The sequence below is a fragment of the Perca fluviatilis genome, chromosome 11 (genome assembly GCF_010015445.1).
Source record: "Perca fluviatilis chromosome 11, GENO_Pfluv_1.0, whole genome shotgun sequence".
NCBI lineage: Eukaryota > Metazoa > Chordata > Actinopteri > Perciformes > Percidae > Perca > Perca fluviatilis.
The window spans coordinates 2,424,783-2,450,903 of NC_053122.1; the positions used below are offsets into that span (position 1 = coordinate 2,424,783).

The window sequence follows — 26,121 nt, forward strand, 5'->3', positions numbered from 1 at the left end:
CTATATAAAGAGGAACTTCAGATACAGTATTAGGGGACCACTAAGGTCTATATAAAAGAGACTTCAGATACAGTATTAGGGGACCACTAAGGTCTATATAAAAGAGACTCCAGATACAGTAGTATGGGGACCACTAAGGTCTATATAAAAGAGACTTCAGATACAGTGATAGGGGACCACTAAGGTCTATATAAAAGAGACTTCAGATACAGTATTAGGGGACCACTAAGGTCTATATAAAAGAGACTCCAGATACAGTATTGGGGACCACTAAGGCCTATATAAAAGAGACTTCAGATACAGTATTAGGGGACCACTAAGGTCTATATAAAAGAGACTTCAGATACAGTATTAGGGGACCACTAAGGTCTATATAAAAGAGACTTCAGATACAGTATTATGGGGACCACTAAGGCCTATATAAAAGAGACTTCAGATACAGTATTAGGGGACCACTAAGGTCTATATAAAAGAGACTTCAGATACAGTATTAGGGGACCACTAAGGCCTATATAAAAGAGACTTCAGATACAGTATTAGGGGACCACTAAGGTCTATATAAAAGAGACTTCAGATACAATATTAGGGGACCACTAAGGTCTATATAAAGAGACTTCAGATACAGTATTAGGGGACCACTAAGGTCTATATAAAAGAGACTTCAGATACAGTATTAGGGGACCACTAAGGGCGCTATATAAAAAGACTTCAGATACAGTACTAGGGGACCACTAAGGGCTATATAAAAGAGACTTCAGATACAGTATTAGGGGACCACTAAGGTCCATATAAAAGATACTTCAGATACAGTATTAGGGGACCACTAAGGTCTATATAAAAGAGACTTCAGATACAGTATTAGGGGACCACTAAGGTCTATATAAAAGAGACTCCAGATACAGTATTAGGGGACCACTAAGGTCTATATAAAAGAGACTTCAGATACAGTATCAGGGGACCACTAAGGTCTATATAAAAGAGACTTCAGATACAGTATCAGGGGACCACTAAGGTCTATATAAAAGAGACTTCAGATACAGTATTAGGGGACCACTAAGGTCTATATAAAAGAGAACTTCAGATACAGTATTAGGGGACCACTAAGGTCTATATAAAAGAGACTTCAGATACAGTATTAGGGGACCACTAAGGTCTATATAAAAGAGACTTCAGATACAGTATTAGGGGACCACTAAGGTCTATATAAAAGAGACTTCAGATACAGTATTAGGGGACCACTAAGGTCTATATAAAAGAGACTTCAGATACAGTATTAGGGGACCACTAAGGTCCATATAAAAGAGACTTCAGATACAGTATTAGGGGACCACTAAGGTCTATATAAAAGAGACTCCAGATACAGTATTAGGGCGGCGACCACTAAGGTCTAAAAGAGACTTCAGATACAGTATTAGGGGACCACTAAGGTCTATATAAAAGAGACTTCAGATACAGTATTAGGGGACCACTAAGGTCTATATTAAAGAGACTTCAGATACAGTATTGGGGACCACTAAGGTCTATATAAAAGAGACTTCAGATACAGTATTAGGGGACCACTAAGGTCTATATAAAAGAGACTTCAGATACAGTATTAGGGGACCACTAAGGTCTATATAAAAGAGACTTCAGATACAGTATTAGGGGACCACTAAGGTCTATATAAAAGAGACTTCAGATACAGTATTAGGGGACCACTAAGGTCTATATAAAAGAGACTTCAGATACAGTATTAGGGGACCACTAAGGTCCATATAAAAGAGACTTCAGATACAGTATCAGGGGACCACTAAGGTCCATATAAAAGAGACTCCAGATACAGTATTAGGGGACCACTAAGGTCTATATAAAAGAGACTTCAGATACAGTATTAGGGGACCACTAAGGTCCATATAAAGAGACTCCAGATACAGTATTAGGGGACCACTAAGGTCTATATAAAAGAGACTTCAGATACAGTATCAGGGGACCACTAAGGTCCATATAAAAGAGACTTCAGATACAGTATCAGGGGACCACTAAGGTCTATATAAAAGAGACTTCAGATACAGTATTAGGGGACCACTAAGGTCTATATAAAAGAGACTTCAGATACAGTATTAGGGGACCACTAAGGTCTAAAAGAGACTTCAGATACAGTATTAGGGGACCACTAAGGTCTATATAAAAGAGACTTCAGATACAGTATCAGGGGACCACTAAGGTCCATATAAAAGAGACTTCAGATACAGTATCAGGGGACCACTAAGGTCTATATAAAAGCATCCAAAGAGCACCATGTCATGGGACCTTTAAGCACTGAGCTGTTCTTAAAAGGAGCTACGCTTCTCTTCTCTTAAGCGTGAATTATACCGGCCGCAGCCCAGCTGGCGTGTTCAAATGTGACGCCATGGGATCGCAATAACTACTTATACCCACGGTGGTGGTGGCGACACTAGCTGCAGTCTTCTCCTGACCAGAGGGTGGGACTAATGAGGAAAGGCTACCAACGCTGCTATTTCTACGGACTAGAAGAAGAAGAAAAAGGTAAACAACGGCAGAACTGGCATTGTCGTCAATGCTGCGATCTGATTGGATGAGCTACTCGGTGGGATCAAGCCTTTCATTCTCCATTAAAGAGCTCATCTTAATCCGGTGAGTTCACCAGAGAGACCTGCAGTCCCTCTGAGAGTCCTGGCAGCACGCTGTCCAGGAGCTCGTCCATGCTTCACGTTTCCGCTTTGTCGCGCGCCGCTGAAAAAATAGAGTGGTGCGCGACCCCGGCGAGATCTACGTCATTTTGACATCACGATGGCGCGCGCCAGGTTGGGAACGGCCAGTATAATTCACGCTTTAGAACTTTCCAAAATACACGAAGCTCTGGCAGATCTTTGTGTATTTTTGTATCTTGTGTTGTCCTTGGGTCAAATTTGATCCGCTTTCAAAGTATTTTCAGAAATATGGGTTTCTTACAACCACATTGCCCAAAAATAACACGGATGGATGGATGTACGTTGTATGGAACCCATACAGGAATCTTCGTAGGTACAATTAATGATTAACTTTCATTGAATTTTGGGTGTTTTATTCAATTTTATAGCATTTGAAAAGAAAAATGTAATGCTTTCCAAACAGTGACACGACTACAGTTTGACATAAAACCAGTCTGTGATTCAGTCAACATCCTCTGATCTTAACTATTAGTCAAAAAAATGCATAATTTCTGCTTTTTTTTACTAAAAAAATTAGGTATAATGTCATTTAAATCAGGTTTAATGACCATGAATTCAAAAAGGCGTTGAGAAAAGTGTCAAAAACATTGGAAAAAGTGCCAAAAAAAAGGTAATTTTCAATTTTGACTAGAAAGGACACACATAGGCACACGTACACACATTCACGGTGGATGGAAAGACAACACGAGACCAACAACAACAACAACAACAACAACAACAACAAGGCCATTCCAACGTCTGATCCCAAAAAACAACTTTCTGCTGTCGTCTCCTAACTGGCTTCATGATGTTTTGTGTGATTTTTGGGTCTCTTCTTTGGGACAAAGACCTCCAGAACGTCAGTCTCTGGTTCTACTCTGAGAGAAAAGGAATGATTTGAAAAAGATGTGAAAGTGAAGAGGAGGAAGAGTTGGTGCCGGTGCGTGTTTGGAGAGGAGAGGTTTTTGTCGAGGTGTCAGGCTGCCTTCGCTCACCGTGGTACGTAGACACGGTGAAAAAGCCTCGTACAAAAACTGTTGAACGGTTTCTCTATGGAGCAGCTGAGCCGGGGCAGAGGGCTCCTCTTATCAGATCACTGGGGCTGCTTTCAAGTCTGGAGGTTAGCTTATCTGATGGGAAGAGACACACACAGACACACACAGACACACACACACACACACACACAGACACACACAGACACACACACACAGACACACACAGACACACACACACAGACACACATACAGACAGACACACACACACATACAGAGCAGAGACAGACAGAAACACACACACACACAGACACACATACAGACACACAGACACACATACAGACACACATACAGACACACAGACACACAGACACACACAGACACACATACAGACACACATACAGACACACATACAGACACACAGACACACAGACACACACAGACACACATACAGACACACATACAGACACACACACAGACACACACAGAGCAGAGACAGACAGAAACACACACACACACACACACAGAGCAGAGACAGACACACACACATACAGACAGACACACACACAGACAGACACACACACACACACACATACAGACACATACAGACACACACACATACAGAACGACACACACACACACACAGAGCAGAGACGCCACACACACACACAGACAGACACACACACACAGAGCGAGACAGACACACACATACAGACAGACACACACACACACACAGAGCAGAGACAGACACACACACACACACATACAGACACATACAGACACACACACACATACAGACAGACACACACACACACACACAGAGCAGAGACAGACACACACACATACAGACAGACACACACACACACACACATACAGACACATACAGACACACACACACATACAGACAGACACACACAGACACACACACACACAGAGCAGAGACAGACACACACACACACAGACAGACACACACAGAGCAGAGACAGACACACACACATACAGACAGACACACACACACACACACACAGAGCAGAGACAGACACACACACACATACAGACAGACAGATAGATGACACACACACACACAGACAGACAGACACACACACACACACACACATACAGACAGACACACACACACATACAGACAGACACACACACACAACAGAGCAGAGACAGACAGAAACACACACAGACAACACATACAGGACACACACAGACACACACACACACACACAGAGCAGAGACAGACACACACACACACACACACAGACAGACACAACACACACACAGAGCAGAGACACAACACATACAGACAGACACACACACACACAGAGCAGAGACAGACACACACACATACAGACAGACACACACACACACAGAGCAGAGACAGACACACACACATACAGACAGACAGATAGATGACACACACACATACAGACAGACAAATACAGACAGACAGACACACACACACACATACAGACAGACACACACATACAGACAGACACACACACATACAGAGCAGAGACAGACACACAGACAGACAGACACACACAGAGCAGAGACAGATAGACAGACAGACAGACAGACAGACAGACAGACAGACACACACACACACACACACACAGAGCAGAGACACACACATACAGACAGACACACACATACAGACAGATACACACACATACAGACAGACACACACATACAGACAGACACACACATACAGAGCAGAGACACACAGACAGACAGACACACAGAGCAGAGACAGATAGACAGACAGACAGACACACACACACAGAGCAGAGACAGACACACACACACACACACACACACACACATACATACAGACACACACACATACAGACAGACAGACACACACACACACACACACACACACACACACAGAGCAGAGACAGACAGACAGACACACACACACACACACACAGAACAGAGACAGACACACACACACAGACAGACAGACAGACAGACAGACAGACAGACAGACACACACACATACAGACACACACACATACAGACAGATAGATAGACACACACACACATACAGACAGACACACACACACACACACACACACACACAGAGCAGAGACAGACAGACAGACAGACAGACAGACACACACACACACACACACAGACAGACAGACAGACAGACAGACACACATACACACAGAAACACTCACACACAAAAACACAGACACACAGACACACATTTAATTCAATGTTGTTCTATAAAACTCAACAGAATACTGACTCAGTCTGATTGATTAATTGATTAATAAATGAATTGATTGATTAATTAATAGATTGATAGAAACCTGTTGAGCGTGTCCTAGGAAGGTCCACCTGAAGGGGAACTGGACTGGAGAGACTTCTTCAACATAATAAAGAAACAGACTTCTACGTTCTGGACAGCTATATATGTAAATATTTGTTTCGGTATTTATTGGTTACTTCATATTAATGTTCAATATGTGTGTGTGTCTGTTAATGTGTGCACCAATCACCAGAGCCAACTTACTTACTCAGCAAGAAACCCTTTTTCTGATTCTGATACACAACAACGGCATTTATTTATTTTTTTTTGGGAGAGGGGTCAAACGAAAACTTTTGAAAAGCGGGATCCACACGCACAGACACACAGACACAGACACATACACGCACACACAGACACACGCAAACACACAGACACACACACACACACACACACACACACACAGACACACGCAAAACACACAGACACACACACACACACACACACACACACACGCAAACACACAGACACACAGACACAAACACAGACACACACCTACGCACGAACCCGCACAGAACCACACCACACACAGACACACAGACACAGACACACAAACACACAGACCCACACGCACATACGCACACACAGACACACGCCAACACACAGACACACAAACACACGAACAACACACGCCACAGCACACACACACACACACCACACGCAGACACTACGCACAGACACACACAGACACCGCGCACACAAACACAGAACACACGCCACACAGACACACAAACACAGACACACGCACAGACACACAAACACAGACACACGCACACACACAGACACACGCACACACAGACACAGACACACAAACACAGACACACGCACAGACACACAGACACACGCACACACAGACACAGACACACACACAGAAACACACATGAACGCAGACAGACACACACACACAGACACAAACACACACAAACAAACGCACAGACACACATACACACACACGCAGAAACACACACAGAGACAGACACACACGCATACACACACACACAGACACATGCGCACTGACACACACACAAAGACAGACACATACACACACGCACAGAAACACACACACACGCACAGAAACACACACAAAGACAGACACACACGCACTGACACACACACGCACAGACACACAGACAGACACACAAACACAGACACACGCACAGACACACGCACAGACACACAGACACACACACAGACAGACACACACCCACAGACACAAACACACACACACAGAAACACACATGAACGCAGACAGACACACACACACAGACAGACACAAACACACACACACAAACAAACGCACAGACACACATACACACACACGCACAGAAACACACAGAGACAGACACACACGCATACACACACACACACGCGCACTGACACACACACGCACAGACACACACACAAAGACAGACACACACGCACTGACACACACACACACACACACACACAGACACACACACACACACACACACACAGACAGACACACACACACAGACAGACACACAAACACAGACACACACACACACACACGCACACACGCACACACAAAGACAGACAGACACACACAGACAGACACAGAGCACACACACACACGTATAGACAGACACACAAACACAGACACACAAACACAGACACACACACACAGAGCACACACACAAAGACAGACACACACACACACACACACACACAAAGACAGACACACACACACACACACACACAAAGACAGACACACACACACACAGACAGACAGAGCACACACACACACAGACAGACAGAGCACACACACACAAAGACACACACACACACACACACACACGCACACAGACGGACACACACACAGACAGACACACACACACCCAGAGACAGACATACATACATACAGACAGACACACACCCACACACACAGAGACAGACACATACAGACACACACACATACAGAGAGACAGACACATACAGACACACACACATACAGAGAGACAGACACACACACACAGAGACAGACACACACACACACACAGAGACAGACAGATATACATACAGACACACACACACACACACCCAGAGACAGACACACATACAGACACACACAGAGACAGACACACACATACACGCACAGATACACACACACACACACAAAGACACACACACAGACAGACAGACACACACAAGAATTAAACCACACACAGTGTCAAGGGAGAACATAGTTAACGTTTATTTAAAGGCTGATTCCGCCACTTCTGAGCGTCAACAGAGAGACAAACACAAGAAAAGCCTCTCCAAGTGAAAGCTGCGTGCGGTCAGACTCGCCGCCATGACCCCGACCCCCAAAACACCCCACAGAGAGGAATGTCCTTTTTGACTTCAGACGCAGCACCGAGCTCCAGACACCAAAACCAAACGCTCCCCTCCACGCTTCTGGCCAAGCTCGTCCGCACATTCAGTAATCTTTTATTTCATCTTTATTCAGTATTATTATTAATTTTTCAAATACATTTTGTTAAATGCAACATGAAAAGCACAATCACACAGAAAATAGACACGTCTCTTTGAAGTCTGCTTTTAATAAAACCGCCTGGACGGGAGAAATAAAAACAGGCTTTTACATTTATTTATTTTTTAATCCCTTGGAACTAAACGATTATGAGTGTTTTTTTTTTTTAAAGTAGAAAAAAACAGCTTTCTGCTGGTTCAAACTGGACAGGAAATTACTTACAGTGCTGCAGTCTAAACCGTCACATCCTGATTGGTCGGCTGTCCCCTTCTCTGCTTTCTGATTGGCTCTAAGACAACCAGGACTGACGGTGTGTAAATACTCTACATGGGTGAAAGCACAGAAAAACTCGCCACGACAGTTACAGCCTCGGGAACCTTTCAGGGAACTTGGTTTGGTTCGGAAACTCAGAAACTTTCACTTTTAGTTCCCAGACTTTAAATAATAAAAATGGTCTTTAACCCTCCTGTTGTCCTCGGGTCAAAATGTGACCCTTTTTCAATGAAAGATTTGGGTTTTCTTTCAACCAAATTGGCCAAAAAAAACATGACGTGGATGGTTCCATACAACCATTACTCTTCACAGGTAAAATGAATGATCAGTTCACTACTTTCATTCAATTTGATAGCGATTGAAAAAAAATATGATAAAAAAAATTGAGAAAAAAAAACAAACAAAAAACACAAAAACGTTTAAAAAAAAAAAAAATTGTAGAAAAATCGACAAAAACAATCGACAATAAAATTGGAAATTTGTGACAAAAATCTTTTTTGCAAAAAAAGTTGAATAAAGTGACAAAAACATCGAAAAAAGTGACATTTTTTTGAGAAAAAAAAAAAGTGACAAAAACGTGACCACATTTTTTTTTTTGATTTGTAATTTTGACCCAAAAAATTGGGGGTGGGGGGGGGGGAGTGACCAAAAAGTCACCAAAAAAATTTGGGAAATATGTTGGTTTTTAAAAAAAAAAAAAAAAAGAAAAAATTTTTTTAAAGGTGATAAAATTTTTTAAAAAAAAAAAAAAATCAATTTTTTATGTTTGTAAATTCAAACAAAAAACAGTTGCGATGGCCGATGGGAAGACAACACAAGGGTTAGACGTCAGATGATCCAGGAACCATCGTGGGGGGGGCAGTAAAATAAATAACCGTACAAACACGTTACTCTTCACTATATCATTGGGAAGAAAGCTTCTCCAATAACCTTTACAGACAATCAATCATGTTTCTGCTTTTCTCTGTTTATGACAATAAACTGAAGGTGTATTTGACTGCTGATCAGACTGTCTACCTGTCTCTCTCTCTCTCTGTGTGTGTGTGTGTGTCTGTCTGCAATTTGAACATCATTAAAACATTATTTTATAGACGAAATCAATCGACAGAAACAGTCAACGATTAATCTCTCCAGATTCTTTTTGTTTTTTTTCTTCCAGGCAAATGTGACATGAACTCACAAGTTCCAGCTTCTCAAAAAGGTGAATATTATCCTTTGTTCTTTTTCTCCTACGACAGTAAACCTGTGTTTTTCACATCCCATCATCTCAGCGTCTCATGTTTTAGGAGTCAAACGACCGTTCGTTGTTTGAGTGAAAATCGTTACCGATTGCTTCATTTTATACTTTGTTTAAAAAAAAAATAAAAAAAAATGCAAAATGTTCATGCACAGAAAGGGCTTAGGGTTCCTGATTGTAGTCGGTGTGGTTCTGTGTGGTCCTGTGTGGTTCTGCCTAGTTCCCGGGACTTTTTGGGTCGAACAGGGGCTTCAGTTAGCGGTCAAACGAAAAGCAGAGCGGTGGGGCTTCAGACGCCACAATTCATACAAAACATCTGCCCAAGTAGTGGTTATAGAAGGAAAGATGGTGGGAAACATTCTGTCTGTCTGTCTGTCTGTCTCTGTCAGTCTGTGTGTCTGTCTGTGTGTCTGTCTGTCTCTGTGTGTGTGTGTGTGTGTGTGTGTCTCTCTCTCTCTCTCTCTCTGTCTGTCTGTCTGTCTGTCTGTCCCTCCGTGTGTGTCTCTGTCTGTCTGTCTGTGTCTCAGTCTGTGTCTCTGTCTGTCTATGTGTCTCTGTCTGTCTGTCTGTGTGTCTCTGTCTGTCTGTCTGTGTCTCTCTCTGTCTGTCTGTCTGTTTGTGTCTCTGTCTGTCTGTCTGTCTGTGTCTCTGTCTGTCTGTCTGTCTGGACCTCGACAGTGGTCAGTAGTAACGGGACAGGAGCGCCTGTAACAGCGCTGCAGAAAACCAGTTAAAAGGCCGAACATGAACACAACGGAACAGGAAATGCAGGTTAAGTAAGCGAGCAGGGTTACATCTTCTACGTTTTTTTTTTCCTCTCTCTCTCTCTCTCTCTCTCTCTTCGTGAAGTAAAGAAATAACAGGAAGAAGAGGCCTGGGAGAGGAAGAGAACCCCATAAAAATATCCAAGCAGAAAGCTAATAGACATACCTGTAATCGCCTCAGAGGGCGAGAAGCTAAAACTGCTACGAACAAATCACAAAATACAGTTTCTTGTTAATGTTAATATCTGCAATCTCTCGAAGCTAACGGTAATACTATCCCTAAGTCTGACGGGGTGGGGTTTTTATGTTCTTAGCCACCTATATTACCCCCCCTGTACGTCTTTCTTTCTTTCTTTCGCCGTGGCGCCGTTGTTGAAGCCGCTCTCTTAGCTTTTTTTTAGCGCCAGGTAACGTCACCTGGCTTCGCAAAAGCCAACGTTCAGTCCCGATGCTCACAGCACGGCTAAGAGACAAAAAGGCCCGTCTTTTAAAAAGAAAAGTCCCAACTATGGCAATATATGTGTATATTTATATAGCCGTCGTTTCCTTCCTTCCTTCATTCAACCAATGAGCTACAGAGAGCCTTCCTCCTCCTCCTCCTCCTCCTCCACAGAAATGCAGATGAATCAGAAAGTCCAGTCTACTTGACCTCTCCCAACATTTCCCTCTTGAGCTCACTGGCCACACCTCTCTCTCTCTCTCAACGCCCCGGGTTCAGTTCGCGGGCGCCGCCAAAACGCTTAAAAAACAGGCGCTCGGGAACTGGTTTGAAAGAGACCGGGACGCGAGCTTTATTATTTTATTTTGTCCCAAAGAAAGAAAGCCTCGTGTGTGTGTGTGTGCGTGTAGGTGTGTTTCTGAGTGTGTGTGTGTGTGTGTGTGTGTGTGTGTAGGTGTGTAGGTGTGCGTGTAGGTGTGTTTTGGCGTGTGTGTGTGTGTGTGTGTGTGTGTAGGTGTGTTTCTGAGTGTGTGTGTGTGTGTGTGTGTGTGTAGGTGTGTGTGTAGGAGACATCCTGTTGTCTTCTCAAATACAATATTTGAGTCTCATCACAATAATTTAAATATGCTAAATGTGATGTAAATGTTTGATCCCTTAACCAGAGCGGCCTTGAGTCTAAGTCATGGACTTTAGCACCAATGGCTTATGACTTCACTTGGACTTGAGCCCCTTTTTTGACTTTAAAAGACTTGATACCTTTCCCCAAGCTGAAGAGGGAAAAAAGTATATTATTTTAAGCGTGTTTGACAAATAAATTCATTTCCGTTTATTTCTTGAATCAACTAATATTATTAATTCCCAGCAAGGCGATACTTTATGAACACATCATTGCCCAGATCCACTATATCCCAACCTGACAGATCACAGAGAAGCATAAAGAAGTGAAGTTATGTGGCTCAGCGCCAGTTGGAAATGAAGATAATTCTGTTTACATATAAAGGATATGTGGTGGCCAACAAAAAATGGGTTGCAATATGAAAAACATGCGGGTAAAACATTCAAAATGGATATGCAACAACTTCAAACTTCATTTAATAGTTGAAGTGGCACGAAGAACAGTAAGTCGCGGCTGAATCATTTCATTAACAGAGGTGCCATGTTGGCCATTAATGTCTATTGTTGTGGGTTCTGTCGGTTCCCTCCTGTATTCATGATTTGATGTTCACCTAAAATGAGATGACCAATCGACTTATAAAGTAAATGGCTACGTGCTGCAGTCTGCTGACGTTATAGCAGCAAAACCGTGGGGTAACGTAAAGTTACTCTCTTCATTTAAAAAAAGACAAGAAAAATATTTCCAACTATGCGATCCACTTGCTGTGTTTTGAACCTGAGCTAGAGGTTTATTCAAACATTTATTTTCTCTTTCACACATGCATTTACAGATTATTGATCCATAGAGTGACTAACTTGACTACTAACCCTAGAACTCTAGGACCTATTTGTGGCAGACTGACACAATATCATTGTTTTTTTTCTTTTTTTACATTTATCTTTTTATGTCATTTAGACATAAAACATTATGAAAGTATGAGAGTGCAGAGTCAGAGTTAATTATTTATTCTACTTTACTACTAGTTTAGGCCTCAGAACACAAACTTTTTTTTTTAAGATTATTTTTTTGGGGCTTTTCCCCTTTATTTCAAGTGGCAGTGGATAGACATGAAAGGGGGAGAGATATGGAGGATGACACGCAGCAAAGGGCAACAGGTCAGATTCAAACCTGAGCTGCTGCAGAACTCAGCCAACGTGAGGTGAACGCACTTGAGCTAGGGGCCGCCCCTCGAAACACAAAGTTAAAGAATTGTAAAGTAAGAAAGGAGAGAGGCACAACATGTGTTAGGTGTAAAGTAGTCAGTAGGGGGAATAACCCAGGGCTGTGATCAGGTTCCTCCTTCTAATCCACCTACTTAGTGTTGATGAAGACTGAACAGAGAGATCACAGCCTTCTTTATACTTGCTGTAGCTCAGAGTTACTCCACACTGCAGATATGAAGCCTCTGTTCATCTCAGTGTTGCTGGCTGCTATGAGCCTTGGTATGAACACAACTCTGTTTCTTTGATATCAATCCAACATTGATATGATTCTTTAACAGCACACTGATTCTGTTTGTTGCTGTTTTACAGAATGCAGAGCACAAAAAAGACAATGTGTACAACCAGGGAAGGAGATGTGACTGCTACTGAAGGAGAGGCAGTAACACTTGGCTGTCAATATAACAGCAGTTCCACTACTGATTATCTCTTCTGGTTGGACAATTTAACCTACTAAGCACCCCGGACAATTTGCACCCCCTACCCCACCCCATACTGTTCTATTTATTTATTTACAAATGTACATACTGTAATTACACCTATACATAGCCATATTCTACTGCTCTTCATACTATTCATCCTGTACATAAACTTATTCTTACTACTCTTATAATGTTACCACACTGCACATAACTGTACATACTGTACATATCTGTCTATATGGTGCATTCAGAATATCCATATTTATTCTGTTTTTCTTATTATATATTCTGCTAATACACTGCATATATATTTTATTTATACTTCTATTATAGTGTCACTGCTACTACATTGCACATGTGTACATGCTGTTCAAACACTGTTCATATTACATAGCCATATTTATTCTGCTCTTATAACACTGCAATATATTTCTTGTCCTGTCTATGCACCAGTTGTCTATACTTTGTATATCACATGGCACTTTTCTGCTTTTTTGCACTTCTGGTTAGACACAAACTGGATTTCATTGTCTTTGTAATTGTACTCTGCACAATTACAATAAAGTTGAATCTAATCTAACCTAATCTAAAAATCTTGGGTGCAAGGAAAACACAATACTTCACAACATCCACCAGAGGGAGTCACACACTGTTAAACTTCAATATTTTTCATGATGTAGTCTAGAATCACTTTACAGAGAGACTCAGGGAGGAGCTGAGCTGTTACTGAACTATAGAAGAGAGAGGAACTTCTATATTCAACAGAGATCAATACACAAACCATCAACATTACCTTTATTTAACATGCTGTCACTGCAGCATTGTGTGTTTTCTCTGATGTTTCTTTACATTCTAACAGGTTTGTTAGATTACAGCATGAAAACGTTTCTGAGTATCTGAATGTGAATCATTTTTTTTAGACTTTTACACCTATTAACAGTTATCTCTTCCTCTAGGTATCAGCTGTGAATAACTCACTCCAGTAGAGACGGAAAAGAACAGTTTAGGAGGCAGCTCTGTTACTCTGTCCTACAGATACTCCAAAAAAGCAACTAGTACTGATTATTTCTACTGGTATCGACAATATCCAGGAAAACCACCGGAGTTTCTCATCTTTCTCGTGGGAAGGCAAAATGCTGCAAACTCTGGACTGTCTGCTTCAGTGAGTGTGAGTGACGATAAAACCAAAATAGATCTGCAGATCTCCTCAGCTAAGGTGTCTGACTCTGCTGTGTACTACTGTGCTGTGAAGCCCACAGTGACAGGAAACACCAAAACTCTGTACACAAACCTTTGGAGCAAAGACAACACAATACTCCACAACATCCACCAGAGGGAGTCACACACTGTTAAACTTCAAGACAATCACAAATTGTTGAGAGTTCCTCAACAGAAGATAAAGAGGAAGACCAATGATGTGAAGGCCCAGATCCATCAGAGTATCAATGCTCTTCCTCTCTCTCCTCCCCTCTCACTGCAGACATGAAACACTGGCTGACAAACATCCTGATTCTGACTCTCTGGCTAGGTAACTATTTAAACTACTGATTGTTCTCCTTTAATCAATCATATTTATTAATGCATCTCTTCATCTGCATGTTCTCTTCTTCCCCAGAGTGTAAAGGAGAAGACAGAGTGAACCAGCCAACACGAGATGTCATTACTACTGAAGGAGAGACAGTTACTCTTGGCTGTACATTTGAGACAACTGATCCAAGTCCCACTTTGTTTTGGTACAAACAAGAAGAAAATGATTACCCAAAGATGATGCTGCGACGCTTCTCTGTAAAAACTGATAATTCTAAAGAGCAAGAGAGAATTGATGCAACAATCAAGGATAAGTCAGTTCCTCTGAAGATCCAGAAGCTTCAGCTGTCTGACTCTGCTGTGTACTACTGTGCTATGAAGCCCACAGTGACAGGAAACACCAAAACTCTGTACAAAAACCTTTGGAGCAAAGATAACACAATACTCCACAACATCCACCAGAGGGAGTCACATAGTGATAAACTTCAATATGATGTAGTCTATAATCCCTTTACCTTAGAAGTGTAACTGAGAGAAGTGAAAATCCAGAGCTACGAGGAGACAGAGAGACTCAGGGAGGAGCTGAGCTGTTACTGAACTATAGAAGAGAGAGGAACTTCTATATTCAACAGAGATCAATACACAAACCATCAACATTACCTTTATTCAACATGATGTCACTGCAGCATTGTGTGTTTTCTCTGCTGTTTCTCTCCATCCTCACAGGTATGTTAGATTATACAGCATGAAAAATTTATATTTCAATAATATCTGCATGTGAATCATTTGAGCATTGTACAACAAGAAATAACAGAGTTATCTCTTCCTTTAGTTGTCAGCTGTGAAGAACTCACTCCAGTAGAGAAAGAAGAGAACAGTTTAGAAGGCAGCTCTGTTACTCTCTCCTGTAAATACTCCAAAGGTTCTGCTGATTATTTCTTCTGGTATCGACAATATTCAGGAAAGCCACCAGAGTTCATCATCTCTCATCTGGAATCAGGAGAAATTATGCAAAATACAAACTCTGGACTGTCTGTTTCCATAAGTGAGGATAAAACCAAAATGGTTCTTCAGATCTCCTCTGCTGCAGTGACAGACTCTGCTCTGTACTACTGTGCTGTGAGGCCCACAGTGACAGCAAACCCACAGTCTCTGTACAAAAACACAAGCTGACACACTGACAAGCTGCTGGAAGACTTTTTTCTACACTGTTGTACTGAACTTTTTACCTCCACTAGAGGGTGACATTATCAAGTAGGCGGTGCACTACTTCTGCACTGTGTTCAACCATTCAGTCAATAATAAGTGCTGCTGTTGTCGACCAGTGTGGCAGTTCGCTGAGGCGTCGCGTCGCTCGCTGTGGCCGAGCCAACCCTTTTTATCGCCTTCCCCTCAGTAAACCCCCGGCCCTTCTAGTGCCCTCTTTTGCCGTACGGACGAACACCCGTCAGCGGGGCAGATGTTTTGACCTATACTAAAAAGGAGTTGCTTTTGACGCTTCCCTGATTAATTAGTTTATAGAGACACACACGCCCTCCGTCTAAGGAGAGACCCTCGCCCGGATCAGGGAACCCGGAGGCGAGGCAAGAGGTTAGATACACACTACACCAGACGTTCCCAAATACACTTATCCCCCTGTATATGACAAGCACTGCCCGAGGGGATCTTTAGAACCAATGATTTTTCTTTAGTACTTACGGTCTCAGCCGTCCTCCCAGGGTCACTGGAGGTCCCTTCCTTCTCAAGGACGCTCGCCTTGCCATTCTTGGTTGCCAGACTGAGAGAGGGGGATGCTCAGAGGCTCTGACCAGGCCGCGCAGATAAGGAAATGCACTCCCACTAGGAGATTGACAGGAGGTCTGCATGTCCAAGCGCGCATCCCCGCGGACGCCAACTCTCCACGGGCGGTTAAAGAGGAGTCACTAACCCCCGTGAGGGGGAAACCCTCCCCACTTTACAGCGGGCAAGACGATCCCAGAGAAAATAAAGAACTGGCAAAAGTTGGGTCCCCTAGTCCAAAGTCGGACTCAGGTGGTTTTTATTATTTTGTGACAAAAGCAGAAATTAAAAGCAAGTGGTCCTTTACAAAATAAAACTAAAACTAAAAACGAAGATAAAGCCTCCACTCTCCGGTGTCAAAGAGGGCAAATAAATCTTCCCCAAAACGCAGTGAAGCGTTTGGGCAAACTAAGAGAGAAGCAAACTTTAAGGCCTCTGTTTAACAGAGGTATTCGAAGCCGCTTCTCAGAGATAGTATTTTTTTTCTTTTCCTCCCTTACACTCAGCAAGCGCAAGGGAACCCCTCTACAGCTGATAGAGGCATAATGAATCTTCCCCAATGCAACAGAAAGAGCAAGGGTAGACGGAGAAGGCTTCATGGCATCCCAATGCCACGTAAAGCGCTCTAGTAAAAGAGCCCAAAAGGGATCCCAAAAGGGAACCCAAAAGGGAAGGGGCCCCCAAAGGGAAGGGGCCGCTACTCGGCAAAAACACTCATATTTATACACGAAAAACATTTTACTCCTCCCAAAGTTATCCAAAGGGACGCACTTTAGGTACTTCCTTGTCCTTATAAGGTAATGTAGGAAACACTTCACAAATAACGTTACAGTAATGAACTTCATGAACTCTACAGCTCGTGTGCTGTGTACGGCCACACATGCGCCTTCAAGATGCACACACACACACAGTTGCATGCACTCATCAAGGCCGCAGCTTCTGTCTGTGCTCTTCTTATCTGTCTAGGTGCTTTCCTACACTCTTCACAGTTTCTCAATAAAAGCTCTTTCTGTCATAAAATGGAAAAACAGAGCAGTATAAGAAAACAAATTAATATATAAGCAAAAACAGATTAATATGTAAGCAAGATATATATGTTATGTTTTTGGTTTTCAACACACACACTCTAAGCAATGATATAATTTGCTCTTCGAAACACATCTATCTAAGTGATTATATAGTTATCCTGGTAATACTGATAACGTTATATATGTTGTAAAGCAAGGAATAAGGGAATGATTCTGCTATTTCTTTGTTTTGGGGTTTTCATCTGACCTGCGGGACAACACTGTGAAGAGAACAATTCTCAGACTGAATGATGAACATCAGCTAGTTTCTCCTGTTGATTTAAACCTTGTTGTAGAGATGGAACATTGGCTGTGGATTATTCTTGCTGCTCTTTTCTTTGGTAAGGTGAAAAGAGTGTTTTAAAGCAAAAAAAAAAATGATCATTTCTGTTGGTATCTTGTACATTCTAATATAATATATATATATATATATATATATATATATATATATATATATATATATATATATATATATATATATATGTATGTATGTATGTATGTATGTATGTATGTATGTATATATATATATATATATATATATATATATATATATAATATATATATATATATGTGGACATCTAATATCTTATGTCAAAACTTCTTTAACCCTTGTGTTGTCTTCCCAACCGACCATGTCCTCTCGGGTCAAAAAAAGAAAATTAACACTTTTTTCTATGACTTTGAAACTTTTCTGACATTTATGTCCCTTTTTCTTGTCACGTTTTTCATTATTTTCGGTGTTTTTTTGACGTGACAAATCTTTTCACTACCACTAACACTAACTAAAACACTTTAGTTTTACACTCATGTTTGGAATTAATGGTTAATAAATCTTGTGTATATGAAATTATATCTATTTTTTCACTAATTTTAAAAGAATGTATGTTGATGGATAATCAGAGACTTGTGTTTGTCAACATTTTGTCAGTTAGTTTTTAAACTATATACATTTATTTCAAATGAAACAAAAATGAAAACACTCCAAAATTCAATGAAAGTAGTGATCATTAATTGTACTTGTGAAGAGCATTGTATCGAATCATCCATGTTATCTTTGGTAATTGGTTGAAGAGAAACCCATATTTCTGATATAGACATTTTGAAAACGGGTCTAATTTGACCTGATGACAAAAGGAGGGTTAAACCTTCTTGTTCTCTTGTGTCCAGATTGTTATTTTACTGTTTTACTGGTACTGGCTGATATATGATTTACCTAATTGCTAATTGAAACAACTCAATGTGAAGGAATAGCATTTGATTGTTCTATTTCTAATTCTGGTCACTCACTCAGACACCTGACAAACTTGTCCACTGTTTTTCCTCACACCACAACTTCTTACTTAATGGACACTATTTCTCCGTATTCTTAAATGTCCAATGTGTGTTTCTCCCATCTAGCATTGAGATTGTATATTGCAATCAACTCTCTCGCACCATGCAGTTCAAATTATATATTACAGCTGCGGTAGCCTTCACTCTTCAAAAAGCCGGTATCTTGCTCTTTTCAATCTCCTTTTTCTTTTTCTGGGCGAAGAAGAAGAAGACTCCTGTTCCTGAAATTAGGATTTTGAATACATGTGGTCCTCCATGTTTCCTTCTTCAAACTTGCCACCGGGGCCGGGAAGCTACGATACCCATTAGCAGCATTAGCAGCACCTGTGAGTTTATCACGTGACAGCGAAAATGTGAAAGGTGGAGCAGTATGTCCCTCACCGGCTAATGTATTTCAAGATGGAGCATGAATATGGAGCGTCTACCCCAGTTCATGCGAATGCAAACGTAAAATTTTAAGCCAAAAGGAATACTTGGAATTGATGGTGGTAACTCAACACGTTACACAATGGACCTTTAAATATTTCGGGTCCATTGGGCGGATTCAATCTTCTATCACACTTAACCCTCATGTTGTCCTCGGGTCAAATTTGACCCGTTCTCCAAACTTCTCTATCAGAAATATGGGTTTCTTTTTAACCAAATTACAATGTACAAAGTATAGTTGCAAGTACTCCATTACTACTTTCACTGAATTTTGGGCCTAAAATTTTATAGCATTTGAAAAAATTTAAATGGTTTCAAAACCTGACTAAACTTTGACATCCACACATCTGTGATTCTCCACCAACATAAGTTCCTCTAAAATTAGTCAAAATCATTCAGAATTTCAAATTTAGGTATAATCTCCTATAAATGAGATTTATTGACAATGAATTCCAAAAATATTTGTAAAACTATAGGTAAAAAGTTGGTGTTTTATCTTTTTACCTTTCAACAAAAGGTTATTCTCTGGCCCCGCCCAACTGATGTTTAACTCAACCAATGAGATTATTTCTGTCTCCAGAGCAGAAATGTTTGAGGAACTAAAAGCACAATCAGCTTGATGTTGAGAAGAAGGGCTGCACATCAGAGAGGCTTTTTAGTTTCACATACTACTGCAGTGGAAGAACATTGCTCATCTGCTGTCTGTTTGGCTTTAACAACTCCAAAGACCTGTTGCTTTACCTGTTTTTATTTTCTCTCCCTTTATAGGTGAGTGTTAGAACAGAGATCAACGTATCATATAACCTGCTGTATTAACCAGTTATTTCATAACTAGAGGTTTATCTGTGTACGTTAATGATAACTGACGTTAATAATACTCATTTTGCAGCCCTGGGTTCCATGAACAGCATAAAGCCAGAGAGTACTGAAGAACATGAAGAACAAGAGGGCAGAAACATCAACCTGACCTGTACATATGAGGGTACTATCTACAGTATCCAGTGGTACCGACAATACCAGAGATCCAGACCAGAGTTCCTACTCTACATCACAGAGGGAGGGTTGATTCAACCAACTGGTTCTGATTTCTCAGTTCACATTGACAAGTCAAAGAAACGTGTTAAACTGGAGATCAACTCAGCTAAGCTGTCAGACTCTGCTGTGTACTACTGTGCTCTGCAGCCCACAGTGACAGGAAACACCAAAACTCTGTACAAATACCTTTGGAGCAAAGACAACACAATAATCCACAACATCCACCAGAGGGAGTCACACACTGTTAAACTACAATATGATGTAATTTAGAATCACTTTACCTTAGATGTGTAAGAGAGAGAGTGAAAATACAGAGCTACGAGGAGACAGAGAGACTCAGGGAGGAGCTATTTCTAATTCATGCCTGTTAAGGAAGGGCTTAACTTTAGCCAGGAGAAGAAGCTGGAAAAGCTCATTCTGACAACATTGCTGATCTGCTTATCAAATTTCATGCGTAGTAACCCCAAATTTTTGACAGCTGACTTAGTGTATGAAACCAGAGCTCCCAAACTCAAAGCTGGACCGTTTGGCATGCATGACGTACTGAAGATGATGAACTTCATTCAAATTAAGAAAGTTTTTGTGAAAGCCACAACTTAATGTCATTAATAAAACTAAACAGGGAGTTTAGTGCGCACACTGTCATTCGGTTTCAAAGGCAAACAAATTTGCAAATCATCTGCATAACAATGAAATGGTTGTGCTTACCTATAATATATATAATGCCCCTACAGGATGGGGCCAAGTATTGAACCCCTAGGTACAGCAGAAGAGAGAGGAGCTGGTGTCAAGGAGAGGTCACCAATCATGACAGAGAAGTTCCTATTTTCCATATAGGAGCTAAACCATTTAAGCGCCGAGCCTTGATCAAGGCGGGAGAGGAGGACTGCATGGTCCACTGTATCAAAAGCCACTGTGAGGTCCAAGAGCACTAAAACAGCAGGATTCCTGGTATCTACAGACAAGACAATATCATTGTGTACTCTCAACAGTGCAGACTCAGTGCTGTGACGTGATCTGAAACCAGATTGAAACTTTTCAAACACAGAGCTCTGTTGTAAAAGGTTTGTAACTGTATGAAAACAACTTTTTCAAAAACCTTTGAAAGAAAAGCCAGATAAGAGACTGGTCTACAATTGGACAACACTGTGGGGTCAAGATTAGGCTTCTTAAGTAGAGGCCTGACCACAGCAGAGTACACAGGAGTAGCAGGTACAAACAATTTAGACATAAAACATTATGAAAGTATGAGAGTGCAGAGTCAGAGTTAATAAGTTCAGTAGCCCTTGATAAAAACATGGTATTAAAAATGAATACATGTTTAAACAGGCATTCATGATTTGGGTAAATGTCATTCATTATAACTCTGTTGTCTACATTTGGTGAAGATTGCATTATGACTTGTTTAGGACAAAGTTAAGGAAATGAAACTTGACTTAGGACTTCACTTGTCACATCCTTGTCCTGACTTCAGTTTAAAGACTTGGCACTTAGTTGTGACTTGCAAAAAGTGTGACTTGGTCCCACCTCTGCCCTCAACAGATGATAAAGAGGAAGGACCAATGATGTGAAGGCCCAGATCCATCAGAGTATCAATGCTCTTCCTCTCTCCTCCTCTCTCACTGCAGACATGAAACACTGGCTGACTAACATCCTGATTCTGACTCTCTGGCTAGGTAACTATTTAAACCTTTTGATTGTTCAGGTTAGATCAATCATCTTTATTGATTTATCTCTTCCTCTGCATGTTCTCTACTTCCCTAGAGTGTAAAGGAGAAGACAGTGTGACCCAGCCTACAGGAGATGTCATTACTACTGAAGGAGAGACAGCTACTCTTGACTGTACATTTGAGACCAGTGTCACATTTCCCTATTTATTCTGGTACAAACAAGAAGAAAATGATTACCCAAAGATGATGCTGCAACGTGTAAAACTGATATTTCTAAAGAGCAAGAGAGAGTTGATGCCACAATCAAGAATAAGTCCTTTCCTGTGAAGATCCAGAAGCTTCAGCTGTCTGACTCTGCTGTGTACTACTGTGCTCTGAGGCCCACAGTGACAGGAAACACCAAAACTCTGTACAAAAACCTTTGGAGCAGAGACAACACAATACTCCACAACATCCACCAGAGGGAGTCACATACTGATAAACTACAATATTTTTCATGATGGAGTCTAGAATCACTTTACGGAGAGACTCAGGGAGGAGCTAAGCTGTTACTGAACTATAGAAGAGAGAGGAACTTCTATATTCAACAGAGATCAATACACAAACCATCAACATTACCTTTATTCAACATGCTGTCACTGCAGCATTGTTTGTTTTCTCTGATCTTTCTCTCCATTCTAACAGGTATGTTAGATTATACAGCATGAAAAAGTTATATTCCAATAATATCTGCATGTGAGTTATTTCAGCATTGTACAACAAGAAATAACAGAGTTATCTCGTCCTTTAGGTGTCAGCTGTGAAGAACTCACTCCAGTAGAGAAAGAAGAGAACAGTTTAGAAGGCAGCTTTGTTACTCTGTCCTGTAGATACTCCAAAGGTTCTGCTGATTATTTCTTCTGGTATCGACAATATTCAGGAAAGCCACCAGAGTTCCTTATCTCTCATCTGGAATCAGGAAAAATAATGCAACATACAAACCCTGGACTGTCTGTTTCCGTAAGTAAAGATGGAACCAAAATGTATCTTCAGATCTCCTCTGCTGCAGTGACAGACTCTGCTCTGTACTACTGTGCTGTGAGGCCCACAGTGACAGCAAACCCACAGTCTCTGTACAAAAACACAAGCTGACACACTGACAAACTGCTGTAAGACATTTTTTCTACACTGCTGTACTGAACTTTGTACCTCCACTAGAGGGCGACATTATCAAGTAGGAGGTGCACTACTTCTGCACTGTGTTCAACCATTCAGTCAATAATAAGTGCTGCTGTGAAGAGAACAATTCTCAGACTGAATGTTGAACATCAGCTAGTTTCTCCTGTTGATTTAAACCTTGTTGTAGAGATGGAACATTGGCTGTGGATTATTCTTGCTGCTCTTTTCTTTGGTAAGATACAAAGAACAACATGGTTTTATTATCTTCTTTTTATCTATTTATATGAACTTACAAAATAAGTTTAACTGTTTCTGTCCAGAGAAACATTGTACAGCTGGCATTTTCCACTGTCTTCTCCTCTCAACCTCATGAACAATGTTAGTCTAATTATTTTCATTTTCCAGGACTAAAAGCTGGAGACAAAATCTCTCCTGTAGGAGATGAAGTCAGTAAAAGAGAAGGAGAATCTGTTACACTCAGATGTGAATTTGAGACAACATCAAATGATCCTGAACTCCTGAAATATATTAATCTCCACTGGTACAGACATCATTCTGACCTTCAGGCACCTCAGTTTATACTCTGGAAAGGAGCAACAGGCACACCGAATATATACCAGATAAGCGATATGATTCCAAAACACCCGGGAAAACAACTGAACTGACCATAAAGAGACTAACCCTGGCAGATAGCAGTGATATAAAGTCTAGAAGAGGCTGTACAAAAACCTGAATACAGATATCTGACTACTCTTCAAAGCGGAGGGAAGTGGTATTCAAACCACAGCTTCATATCAGATGGATTCTGATTACTCCAGTTTTATCAGAGTCCCTGTTGTTACAGCTGCTAATGTAACACTGTGGGAGGTCTCACGTGAGCAGCAAATCCACATCAATGACAAACCAACTGTATGATGGTTCAAACACAAGACACCATGACAACAAATACATGGACACTGACTGACCTACTAAATCCTCTTCATACCCTGTGGGACATTAGGCCACAATGATCTCCTTCCATTGTTCAACATGTTGAGCTGCATCCTAAATAGACACTGAAACATTAACTAATACAACTCCGAAATCAGAAGAACTCAGTAGAATCACATTTTTACCGCCAAAGATTTTACTAACTTAAGAATTTCATGAAAAGAAAAGCTTCCCCGACAACTCTTTGAATTTGACCTCAAACGGCTGCAGAGGACCAAAAGATACTAAACTGTCACTTCATATTCAAGAAACATTCTGAAAAGAGCTTAACATGTAACATGTTGAAATATTAAGTCTCAGTTTACTTTCAGACTTTCTAGAAAGAAATATGGGCGTTTTCACAACAGAAAGTCTGAACCAAGGTTCGGACCAAGGTTCATGGTTTTGTTACATTGTATATATTTGATCCGGTAAGTTTTGGTTTCACACTGCAGTTGTGCAAGCGCACTCAAAGATATATACGTGACAAAACTACGTCCTGTCGTCATCACATACGTGAGCTGCATCTCCAGATACTTATAATTGATTGGTTTGTAGTACGGATGCACCGACGTCGGTTCCGGGCCGAACTTTGGGGTTCTTGACGGAGTTTGGGCACTATCAAACTTTAGAATTTCTTACCCCGAACCAAACGCTTCCAACGAAGCGTAACAAGCGGTGAAATTCGAGAAAAGGGGCAAACGTTTTGTTGAGTTTCTGCTCTTGTAAAAGAGTATAGAAGTAACAAGAGGCGGAACTCAATAGAACGTTCCATTAAAACAAACACACCCGTGACCGAGCTGCAGCTCCGCCATCTTGGATTGAACGCTCTTGTTACTTCTATACTTTTTGTAGAGTTACGCTTGCACTTCGTACACTATGCTGGTCGACATAATGATGGCGCATTAGGTGGAATGTTCAATATAGCAGGCGTTGAGAAAGTGAAAATGGAACTTGTGCAGTACTTTCAGTCAAAGGAAGGCCATTCAAGTCCAGTTACATGTTCAATTTGCAATGCCGATTTGTCTCGTGGGGGAAAGGGCCTTAAACAATACACAACATCGCCGCTGTTAACATTTGCATATGAGTTGTGCATGAAGGAATCTACAGACGGCAGCCAAAACGCAGCAACTTAAGGTAAAAAAGATAGTCACAGCTAAAAACGTATGTTAACTAGACAGGGCCTCTCCGGGCTGTCAGCTGTTCTCTCGGCAAATGAGTCTCACTACAGTGGGAGCGGAGCGGAGCGACTGCTGCTCTTTAGCTAACGCTAGCTTTCTAATTTCACCCCCAACATGCCTTCATCATACACTTGTTAGCGAAAATTTGCAAAACAAAATTGTCACCAGTTGGCGATAGCGATGTGTTCCAACGATGTGCTAATGCAGAGCGCTAATTCACATTAGTTGTTAAATTTAACTATTTTAGAGGCTGTGGACGTGTTTACTTCATTCATGTGTTTACTAATGGACTGAGGATCAGAATCAGAAAGCTTTATGGCCAAGTACGTTTTTTTAACATATACAAGGAATTTGTTTTGGTGTTGTTGGTGCTCTTCACACATTCTCTATATAGAATATAAACAATATAAGTAAAGTATATGTATACAGTATGTATTACATTAAAAATAAAATATTACAAATAAAATAAAA

The 26,121-nt window shown here is 41.1% G+C and overlaps 1 gene segment (V, D, J or C); it reads left to right on the forward strand.

Moving 5' to 3' along the window:
• The first annotated feature begins 14,926 nt into the window (after nt 1-14,926).
• On the forward strand, nt 14,927-15,561 carry LOC120568516. The segment is given in 3 exon segments: nt 14,927-15,034; nt 15,122-15,406; nt 15,554-15,561. Coding segments are annotated over 3 exon segments (339 nt in total).
• Nucleotides 15,562-26,121: the final 10,560 nt, after the last annotated feature.